General features: G+C 35.8%; 1 protein-coding gene across 5 annotated transcripts in view; it reads right to left on the bottom strand.

Moving 5' to 3' along the window:
• NOL4 (nucleolar protein 4) overlaps positions 1-12,080 on the bottom strand; it is a 189,293-nt gene that overhangs the window by 34,865 nt on the left and 142,348 nt on the right. For all 5 annotated transcript variants that reach the window (XM_077783766.1, XM_077783765.1, XM_031504026.2 and 2 more), the window contains one exon: positions 50-163. In XM_077783766.1, the coding sequence (XP_077639892.1) occupies positions 50-163 (114 nt within the window). The remainder of the gene's footprint in view (positions 1-49; positions 164-12,080) is intronic.

Here is a 12,080-nt window from a genome sequence, read left to right as displayed (position 1 = left end):
CAGTGCATTTATAAATATGGATGTGGTAGACCCCCAAAGAACACAGTACCTGCTGTCTATCCAACCGCATCCTTTTTGCAGCATTTCTGCTTTCACTCTCACAGGCGGAAGCCAGGATACTCTCTGCAACTGCTGAAGTAAGGTGTGAGGGAATAGGTCGTGACTATGAAAGAGAAAAAGAAACACAGAAATTATTCCTAGCATAATCCACAACATCCTTTTTCAAAGCACACCATACCATCACCTAGGCAGGAAAGTCCGCTCATTGAAAAGCAGTTTATACCAACAAAACAGGGAAATGGAACTTGCAAAGATGAAAAATGAAACTAGTTAGATGTTAAAGCTGCAGCTGATCCAAAGAGCCACGAGAAGCCCTTTCCCCCCACAGCTCTATTGTCCAGTGTGTTTAGTCTGGCTCATTAAGCTGTACTTTGAACAGACAGTGGCATATTCTCTGCGTTCCAGCAGCACCCTGGCCGTCTGATTCTTGTTAAGAAAACTGAAAGGCTTTTTATCCTGTGCAGCATGTGACAGAGATGAGTAGTGTTTTTTATAGTCATAAAAAAAAAGCCATGAAAAAAACCCAAAAAACAAAACCAAACAAAACAAAAAAACCCAAGTGATAGGGTTGAAACATCACTCAAAACCTAACAGATTGTCAGAACATTTCAGAGCAGCCTCAATCTGTAGTATATGAATATTTGCATTCCTTGCTGCAACATGACTGATGTGATTAGAACGACTTAAAAAAAAAATCTGTTTTTCTTTCAAAAATACCAGCCTTCCAACACTTCAGATATTTTGTTGTTCAACTAGATATGGTTCATTTTTCTGATTCAAAACCTGTCATTACTAATTTCATAGCATTTACACATTTAAGGTTAAAGGTGCAGTGAATCCCCCCCCAAAAAAAAAGAGAATGATAGAATCTTTTTAGCATCATGCTTAATTATGAACTCCAGTATGATCTTGCCTACCATTTCATTAGGAAGAATATTTACACAACCTTTTTTTTCCCTGATTACATACAAAACAATCTTCCTGAAAGATGAAGCTCATAATAATCTTCTTCATTAATATACAAAGACATATCAGAATTACCAAGAAAATAAAGAAAGTGGGGATAATAACAAAAATATTGGTACACATATAAGCCCATTACAGACACTGCAATTTACTGAGCCCAGTTCTGAACTTCCACAAATTTTCAAATCTTCAGTGAACTCACATTTAATATGTAAATTTTTATCTACTGAGGCTATGGCCATGCATGAGGGGGTTTGGGTGTGGTTTTTTGCTTGTTGGGTTTTTTGGTTGGTTGGTTGGGGTTTTTTTTGTTTGTTTGTTTTGGGGGATTTTTGTTTTGTTGGTATGGTTTGGTTTTGTTTCAGAAGAGTTTTACTTTCTTACTCCCAAAAACATGGATATGAACCTGATATGAAATGTCAATTAATGTTGGATGAAAATTTTGAAGTTATTTCCATTCAGTTCCTAGACAGCAGCCTTAAAACAGGTTAATTGTATAGGCTCAACTGATTTTATGGTTTTCATAATATTCCAGAAAATGACAAACCAACCATTATCAGTATTAGATTTTTACCTCTAAAAACTAAAGTCAATTTATTGACTTTGGATATGCTCCGCAGAATGTCAATTTTTAATGCAACACTCTACTATCTCTAAAGGATATGACCACAGTCTGTCTGGGACCAGAAGATGAAATAGCTTTCAGAAATAGACAGGGATTTATGGGTCTTCCTCACTAGTGCAATAGGCTTATTTCTCCCCACTCACATGAGAACAAGCTCTCTGGCATGGGCACAGCAGCACTGCAAGAAAGGCAACCAGAGGCTGCAATACTGCAATAAATTATACTTGGACTGATTTGACAGAAAAAAAGTATTGAACTTGTTTCCAGTTTGAAAATAATTCAATCTAAGAGATGAGGGACACTGATGTAACCCCCGGTACCCTGACAGAAATTAACATTACATGCAGCACAAACAGATGCCCTACTCAGAGCTTCAGAGAAAAAGTCTTTGCAGAAGGGTTTCATTGAAAAAGCATTTTATTTAATAAACTGCCTCCCTGGAATGGTGATGTTACTCTGAATTTGTTACTGAATCCTACTAGATCCCTCTCTATATTTGCTGTACCACTCTACATGACACTGGTTTATGTATGTTCAAAATGCACTGACTCCGTTGGCTGCATGGAAGTCTCACTGTGGTCCTCTAACAGGGATCAGACAATGGCATTCATGAAAAATGGTGAGTAAACACCTGAATAATTCCTCCAGCTCAAGTCTTTAGCTAAACCTGTAACTATACCTACACATCAGTGGATTTTTAGAAGGTGATATGTGAGCAAAAAAACCTAATGTTCTGACCAAAAAGTAAATTGACCACCAGTTCTCCCAGTTTATTTATTTATGGGAGAGAATAAGTTTATTGAAGTGTTACTATAAAAATCAAGCCGTTATCTTTGAAAAGGAGTAGAGTGGTCATGTGCTCACTATTGAAATATCGAACTCAAGTTAGCATCTGCAAAAAAGAGGAAATCTCTGGGTACTGGAGTGTCTTCCTTTTGAAATATGTGTTAACCCATAATTTCTCTCAATCATCACTGCAGCTGGCTGTTGATATGTTCATGTCAAGAACTACCTACAATGAACCTTAGGGAAAATATGATGAATACATGGCCCAGTCACCTGGAGAGTAAAGTACTGTAAAAAAGCACAGGAGAAAAATCATCTGCTCAGGGTTCAGGCTCCATCAACAGAACTCTAGTATGGTATTGAATGAGAAGATGAACATGGCCCTCTATCACTAGGAGGAGAGCTGTTATAAAGGAGATTTTTCTCCTTTGCAAAATTCCATATTTGTAAAGTCTCAAAAAGATCAATTTTGAAAAGTCTCACCAAAGAGAAAAAATTACTTTGAAATAACTGCTTCAAAAAATGTTTTAAAAAGAACTAAATTAATATCTCCATCTTCTAAGCTCAGATGGCTTAACTTAGTTTCCTTTTCCTCTTTACTTCTGATTATTCATGATCTCTCTCATAACTACAGCTGAAAAACCAATTCTGTAAGAAGCTCAAACATCTGTGTTGGGTTCTGAACATCCCTCAATTCCCAAGCTGAGGGTGATATTCAAAGGCCTTGGAGACCATGAAAAGGTGTCAACATTCAATTTTGCAGAAGGAAACCTGCAGATCTCAGGTAAAAGGACATTTTGCAGGTTCCTGGGCTGCCCTCTGCAGAGCTGAGAGCTGAGCACTGGTTCCTACATGTTTGGAACTACAGCAGGAAATGTGGGAGCCAAGCAGAATTTTATCCAAGGCTGCCCTCACAATCCCTGGATGCACAACCTGCCCACTGAACTAGCAGACAATCAGTTTTCATTTCATGTCAAAATAGAAAACCCTTGACCAAATAACATTTCTTAAGGAAAAAAAAAAAAAAAAAAAAACAAAAAAAAAAAAAAAAAAAAAAAAAAAAAAAAAAAAAACGGCATTCCCAAAAAATTCCCAATCAGCTTTAGCTGGTTTGGAATGTGCTCAGTGTTGTTTGAGGCATAACCTTCACAGCCCCAGTCTGGTATTTCTCTCACTTCACAGTTATGCAAAGCAAGAAATAACTATACTGGAACTACCCATGTATAAAACAAAAGAAAGGAAGAAATCCTATAAATTAATCTACCAGAAGTAGCAAATCACATGGCAGGATAACATTTTTGACATTTTGAGCTAAGGACAGATAGAAAAGATATGTGAAAATTTTATAGTAACTCTCAGGTGAAGAGATGAATAAAACTAAGAAGGAATCTGGTGAACAGTGTAATACAGACCTTCTGAGAAGACTACATCAATCACACAAAAGCAGTATAAAGAATTGCTTTGTATTTACTTGGAACTATGATGCTGTTTGTGACTGCACTAAAGCAGGAGTCACATTTTGAACACACAGCCTGTTTGGATTTTTTACATCTCCTCAGCTGACACTCGGCTAACATCCAGCCTCTAACACAATGTAGGTGAAGAGCATTCTGATAAATGATGTAAGGAAAACCTGCTAGATTGCATATGCACGCGGATACCTTTGTTTATAACAATTTCTGAAGTGACTGAGATTTAGGAAGTGGTTGGAATTCCCTCAGGAACATATGGGAGATGACCAACCACCTTCAGTCCTCACGTATTTAAAACTATTGTGAGACCACCTCAGAGCCTGTAGATGACAACAGTGACAACAAAGCAACATGCACACTTAACCACCTTATTGGATATGCACTTTTGCATGCTTTTATGAGAAATTATTTTTTGTTCAAATTAATTTGAACTTTTTATACACTCATCCATTTTTCTCTTTCTGAAGAATTTACAAATCATTGACAGATATACTTTTGCAAGCTGCCTAATGGAAAATCAAATTAATCAATACTTCTTTCTAGTCTAATAAGTGCCATTTTGCCTTAAATGATGCAAAACCTAATGAAGACCCTTTCATGACTTTGATACTCCTTAGGTCTGGATATCAACAATCAAAGCATCTTACAACAAGCCTTTCTGGAGTTAGAGAGTAGTCCTGCAAGATTGCTGATTTTAAGTATTTGAAATCAGAAATCCTTGACCCAGTTCATCTAGAAATTAGATCTCTTGGTATAATCTCTGACTCTTTAAGAAAGGAGAGACTAGCATGTTCAATATACTATAAAATAGGCATTTTCACTATAAAAACTGTATGCAGTATCATGAAGTCTGCTGTTTAAAGTGAGGTATTATTGCAGTATCTTCATGTGAAGCACCAAATGTCTTTTCTGGCATAGTCACACAATTCCTGTATTTCTACACAAAATATTAAAAAAAAACTTGTATATTTTAATTTCTTATGCCCATTTTTGGCATAAATTTACCAATTATTGATATACTAGATAATTGACTGTATTTCAGTCTAAGCCACTAGGAGCAGTATATTCACTAAAAATAATTTTGCAATATACTGTGCATGCTGTCCACCCGTGGTTAGAGATCATTGTCTCTAAAGTTACTACCTTGGCAGGTTTTTGACATCCAGTATAAATAAAAGCCAAAGCTGCCATACAAAAGTTTGGTCTACATACTTTCACACGTTACATCAGTCTGGCTCAGTTCTGAAAAAATACAGCTATCTGTTTAATCAAATAACGGGCACACATGTACACCTGCTGAAATGCCAAACACCGTAAGCTGACATATGCATAAATACTACTTTCTAGTTTAGGCAAACTAACAATGAAAATTACATCTTTCAGTAAAACACAGTTGGAAACACATAACCATGCAAGCTACTTCATTTTGTTCATAGACACAACATAATAATATTACCTCTAATATAAATCAGAGAATCACAGAATCATTTTGGTTAGAAAAGACCTGTAAGATCATTGAGTCCAACCATTAAAAGAACATTCCCAATTCTACCATGTCCCCAAGTGCTGCATTCACACTTCTTCTAAACACCTCCAGGGACAGCAACTCCATCACTTCCTTGGACAGACTATTCCAATGCTTCACCTTCAAATGAAAGAACTTTTCCTAATAGCCAATCTAAATCTGCCCTGGTACAAGTTGAGGCCATTTACACTACTCCTATTGCTTGCTACTTGGGAGATTAATATAAATGTGAGAATGAGAAAATGTTTTAACTATTACTCAAACTTGAAAAAAAAAAAAGGTTAAAAATTTTCCAAAGTGATTTGGCATCCAAAATTTAAGATGAATGTCAGTGCCTCACTGACAGTAACTGAATTTTTCCAAAGGTACCACTAAGCACTTCTTTGCATATTGGGCTCCCAAAAATTAGATACTCCCTAGTGCTCTCCTGAATGTCAGCTTTTTCCTCAGGAATTGCAAGTCCAGTTAACTTCCAAAATTAAATACTGCAAATATGCCACAACTCTTTAATAATAAATTATTACGATCTAACACTGTGTCCTAAAATGCCCAACATATTTGTAATAGTGCAATATCTAAATAGCACTTTTTCATAGAAAACATGCAAAATAGATTACAAAACAGGGAAAACATGATCTTCAAATAAAAGTTTTTAATCAGAACAATGCAGTGAAATGTATAACAGGACTGTCCTGCACAGCACAATAGCAAAGGACTCAGAAACCCTTCTACAGAGTATTTTTGAATTTAAAGACCAAATGAAGTACAGTACTGCACTATATTAGATGTATTTTTATCCTTGTCACAAGCTGGAAGAGGGTAGATTTAGATTAGATATTAGGAAGAAATTCCTTACTGTGAGGGTGATGAGGCACTGGATTGGATTGCCTGTAAAATCTGTGGTTGTTCCATTCCTGGAACTGTTCAAGGCCATGTTGAGTGGGGCTTTAAGCAACCTCCTCTAATGACAGGTGTCCCTGCCCCTGGAAGAGGGGTTGGAACTCGATGAATGATAAAGTCACTTCCAACCCAAAACATTTTGTAATTCTATAATTTGTTAGTGAAGAATAGTGGAATATGAAGAACTGGACTGGCATTTTAATGCCTGTAGCCCTGCATTTCAGTTGGGTTTGATATATTTTGCTTGGTGTCACTGTTTTCTGATAAATACCCAATTGTCACACCTACTAGAGGATTCAATGAAATAGCTAGAAATGTTTTCTTAAATGGCAGTAGAGGCTTTTTAAAACATCTAGTGATGTTCAAATCACTTTTTTAAGTTTTCATCTTTGAAATTTATTGCATTGAAACACTGCACCTTGATTATGATGGCACCTAAATAAATCCAAGTATATCTTAACATTCCTGTCTAAAAGTTTAGCAGATGACTCCAATCAACCACCAGGCTGCTGTTGCTGCTGCTACGCCCACATATGGGACCAAGTCCGGCTCTGCCTGTGTGAGCAATTTCAGCAGGGCTAGTGGAAATTTTAAACTACTTATGTGAACAACAGCAACAATACCCCTCTGACTTTATGTACATAAAAATGAACTATTTGGTAAAAAGTAGTCACCAAGGCTTCTTTTTTGTTTCATTGTTGACTCTTGAGACAGCTGGGATGAACTTCTCCAGACTGGTTCATCCAAATGCTTCACTGACTGCTGAAGAAGCCAAAGTCACCTAATTTCTCTAACAAACCTAGGCACAAATCCAAGCCTTATCTGGTATTTTGTAGTGACAGAGAACTCCAGGAATCATCCTGCTGACCAAACTCCTTCAGAGTCAGGTGAGGATTGTATTGAACACTGATAGCATTTTACTAGCAAAACTCCAGAGGACTTGGGAAAACTGAGTAAGATTTAACATTATTTACTGTTTCCCCTAAAATAATAAACTAAATTGGATTCTTATCCTTAAACCATTGGCACAGGCCAGTTAATCAGCTAACATTGCAGCAAGAGCTCTCAATCTAAGTCAGAATCACAGTATCAAAAACCACTGAAATATTTACTATTTTTTTTTTCTGATTTCAAACTTACAGGTTAACAGAGTAAATATTCTTTTAACCTATTCGTTGAGGTTTTTTCCAACAAAAAAAGGATATTTTTTTTTCTACATCAGAGCTTATTGCTATTTCAGAGAGGATTACTTTTATTCTAAATTTTAAAAAAATTGTAAGAAATGTCAAAATTGCATTCCTATATTTTCTTCTTTCACAGGATGTAGAAGACTAAGTCCTGTCAGGTTGGTAGGTATTTTTAATTTTTAGTTTTAATTAATTTTCCAAATACTGTACCTTTTTTAAAGCTAACTTTTTCACATTTTGGAAGGGTTAATGGAAGAAGTGTTACTTCTTCCACTGCTCAGTTTTCCAAAATTGCCTAAACTTTGAAAAGTCCTTAAAAAGCAAAAGTTATTTGAGGAAGATTTTGGAGGAAGTTCTTAAAAATCACACGAATATTTACTTAACTGTTCTGTGGTGAAAAAAAAGAACATCATGTCTAAGAGCCTTTGAAAAACTGATCCTAGAATATTTTTTCAAGACTATATGAGATCTAATAGTAAAAGTCAAATTTTATCAGAGAATAGTTTTGGCCTATTTCAACCAAGTTGCCCATCAGACTTAAATAAGTTAACCACTACCAAAAAAGGGTGAGATGCTTAGAAAGGGAAGTGCCCAACTGACAGAATTTGAGGTATAATACAAAGCAACAACTCTATTAGTATTTGTAGATCTTCATGTAACTGTTCTTGTGATAATTTTCTTCATGCTTCCCAGCTTGTTAATCAATTAGATATGCATCCCTGAATCCACAGATCCTCATTTTCCTGAAAATACTTATGACCTTTCCAGACATAAAAGCCTGGAGGACTGAAAACCCAAATGACTGCAAGGGCAGCTGGACTTTTCAGCACTAAATTCAGTAAATATTTAATGATTTCTCTTTCGAAAAATTAAAAGCAGAACCTAGACACCTATTCCAAGTAATCTTAATGAGGCAGATTTCAGAAAACATCCCCCTTCTGGAAACCAGTCCCCATCAATGTTGCTCAGTCTCAGTACAAACATATGAGAAGCCACTAGACACACTGAAAACACCTTGATTAACATGAGCACAGTAGCAAATTGTTAAAATACCTCCCTCAGCCAACTGGCACAACCAAGTGACAGCAGCAGTGAAAGCTGCAGAGCCTAGTTATTTGTTCTTGGGCTGGAGATAGGACAGAAGGAGTTGGGATGAAACACTGGGACCTGAATCAGGAACTGTCTTTGGGCACAGTGTGACTCTTCTCCCACACATCCAAACTTGCCTTTGAACAATGAAAAGCATTTATGACTAGCCTTTTCTCTCCAACAGAGAATACTTTGCTCTTTGATACTATAGTTTTGTATTACAGTAGTATTTAGAAGGAGGGTTTGCTTTTTCTTAAAAATAAAGAAAGGATCTCAGTGAACGAGAAAATCTTGCTCTTGCATTGGGATGCTCACAGAAAAAATGGCACATCCATGAAAAAGATACTGTAAGGTGCAATTTCAAATTGAATGCAGTGAGACTGATCATAGGAGATCGTGAAGATGGGTGGAAGCAGGGAGTAGTAAGAAAATGTAACTATTAAGACAATTGAGCCTCATTTGATTATTTCTAGACCTAAAGTTTTTCTGGACTATAACTAAATAAATGCATACCACATATCTCCAGCATCTATCTACTAACCCTTTTTAATTGGCAGTTCTTTTTCACATAGGCTGGGACAAGTCTAAACAAAGGATTTGAAAAACAGTGAAACAGGCCATCAGACTATCACAGGGAGAAAATTCCTCTTGCACACCTTATAGAGTTCACAAAACACCTGACATATATACAGGAATTCTTGTTGATATCAGTCTTTGAAAATGAGGAAGTTTTTTTTTTCTTTTGTTTTTGGGCTAATGAAGAGAAAAAGAAATAATTTCTTTAAGAATATCAAAAACTTTTAAGTTCTCAAAGCAATACAGCACAGTGCAGGCAGAATCACAACATCAAAATCCCATCCAAAAGCCAGTGATTTTGCTATTTGACAGACTTCCCTCCCAGTGAAAGATTCTGAGGAAGATCATAGAATTTAGTAAGAGAACATTCTCAACAGTCCATTAGCAAGAGACAATGGGAGGAGAAAAACAATCTTGCAATTCAGGAGAAAAACTGAGTGCCTTATTGAGGTATATACTTGTGTCAGAATGAAAACTGCACAACTACAAGCTGCACAGTCAAATGGGCAGAGCATTTCCAGCATAGAAAGGGAGCTTCTCAAAGGCATATTTGTAACAAGAAGCCAGGCAAGCTGCCTTGGAGTCCACAGACAGCTATCTGTCACAAGGAGAAGCAGAATAACTATAAGCAATCTCTTAAACATAATAATACTAAGAATCATGTTCATTAACATTATGAACACTCAAGAGACTGAGCCTTTTTTATTGCCTCAAAGCTAGAACTGGCCTGTTATGCAGCAAGAACTGTCATTGGGGATACAGGCAGCAAATAACTGACAGAATCAGGCTCCAGGCTTGCTTTTTCATCTTTTTCATGCAGTTTTACACTAATTTAACATAGTGTTTACATTTTCTCTTCACTTTACAGAATGACGCTGTAGATAACTGCACAGTTACACACACAGTCTGAACTGTCATATGCCGTAAAAGAGAATATTCTCTCTTTCTCATGCAACTAGATGGTGAAAATGTAGCATTTTTGAACCTGAACAAAATAAAAACACTGTATTTAAGATGTGTATAGAAAAAGACATCTGTGGAGGTTATTGTGCTGAGCAGATCATTATTCTGGTTTTCTGTATTTAATGGTAGCCCCTTATTCAAAACAACACTATTGTGTCCCATCATTATTGTTTTGAACAAAAGTTATTATCCAGAAAAGGTGTTTCTTCTCCATTACCAAAATGGTAAGGACATCCTTACCATTAAAACAATCAAGTAGTCAAATGCCTTGAAAAAGGCATTTTAAAAAATGCCTATAATCAAAAGATGATGATACAGTAACTTATAAATAATAATAAAAAAAAAAAAATAAAAACCCAAAGGAATACATATTAAATTTCAGAATTATTCAAGACATATGCATAAAATGCTACTTATTCCCTTAGGAAGTTAATGAGAGCTCCTCCAGAGACTTTGGATAGTCTTTGGTTTGTATTCCTGCCTGCAAACAGGGACACAGGACACATATCCCTTCAGGCCCAAGAGGGCTGCAATCTTTGGCATGAGGTCCAGTGCTTTGTCACTTCCATTCATTGGCAAAAATTCAGTGTTTTAGATGGTGATTTGTTTCTTTAAAAGGAAATAAAGCCCATCATAAAATGTCATGAAACATTATAAAATCAGGAAATCTTTCGGAACTATAAAGATTACCTATTTGGATCATATTACTAATAATCTCTGCTCCTTTTCCCCTTCCAGGAAAAAATTTGATCCTGCACCTTTATTCATATGAAAGTAACATTTGCAAATGTGCACTGAAGTCAAGCCAACCCAGCTCTTATGGATCAGACTGTAGCTCCTTGTTCATATTGCAAAACAGTTGCACAATTCTTTCAGATTACAAAAATGACCAGTTTACATAACTGCTCATCAGCGTGAAAAATGATAGTAATAAGGCCATAAACTGGAACAGTGAGGAGACTTGCTAGCATTGGCTAATTTTGTAAGTATTTTCAATTGAAAGTACAGCAAAATAAAATATTTTGCTTCATGAAAGCTGAGCTTGATGTTGATGAATTATTGTCAGCGAGTAGATGCAATTTAATGCTACTTAGTATATTGTAGGAAATATCTGTTTTCTGGTTTTTTTTTTGTTGGTTTTTTGGTTTTTTTGTTTGTTCATTTGTTTGTTTTGTTTTGTTAGGGCTAAACAATATGCCATGTACACTGCCAGTCAATCTTTGGCACTTCTGGCTGTACAGATGTCCTTTATTCTACCTGTCTTTCTTCATTTGAGCTTCCATTGTTCAGAAACAGTGTTAGCCAAATGTTTCAAATAATAAAACCTTGCTATTGATTAGAATCATAAGCATACACAAAAAATTAGTTTCTGTCTTTGCTTTTGGTGTTAAATAGTGGTCTTACCCTACAAATAAGCCTCATATTTTGTTCTTAAAACTGTCAGCTACTATCTTAAACAACAAATGGTACTCATAAATATTCTGCAAAAACTGCAGGAAAGAGAAAGACAGAGAGAAAGAGAAAAACAGTAAAATGCAATCATCTCCAATAATTTCTAATGTAATCAATGGGTTTGCAGATGATTCATTAAAAAAATGGTATGTTTAATCACTAAATGATATCTACTTGTAACAATGAGGTGTTTTTGTTGTCATCTTAAGGCCAGAGAGGTAGCTAAGACATTAAATACATTAAATGTAGCTATCTAGTTTCTTCTGACTTTCCTCCATTTTGGAAAAATAAATGTTTTCTAGAGATAATGAAGCTGCCAATTAGTGAGAAGACTTTATTTACCCATTTTTGTGCTACTGAGTAATATTAAAATAACAGTGTCTGAAAGCACTGCCAGTTGTATACCATGATAATCCTCATGAGTTTTGGTTCTATTACAACTACTAAACTGTTGGGGTGCTTAAATTGTAAGTTTGACC

The sequence above is a fragment of the Lonchura striata genome, chromosome 1, assembly GCF_046129695.1.
Source record: "Lonchura striata isolate bLonStr1 chromosome 1, bLonStr1.mat, whole genome shotgun sequence".
Lineage (NCBI taxonomy): Eukaryota > Metazoa > Chordata > Aves > Passeriformes > Estrildidae > Lonchura > Lonchura striata.
Note: the sequence above shows the minus strand (reverse complement) of the source record. Positions and strands in the feature narration are given on the sequence as shown.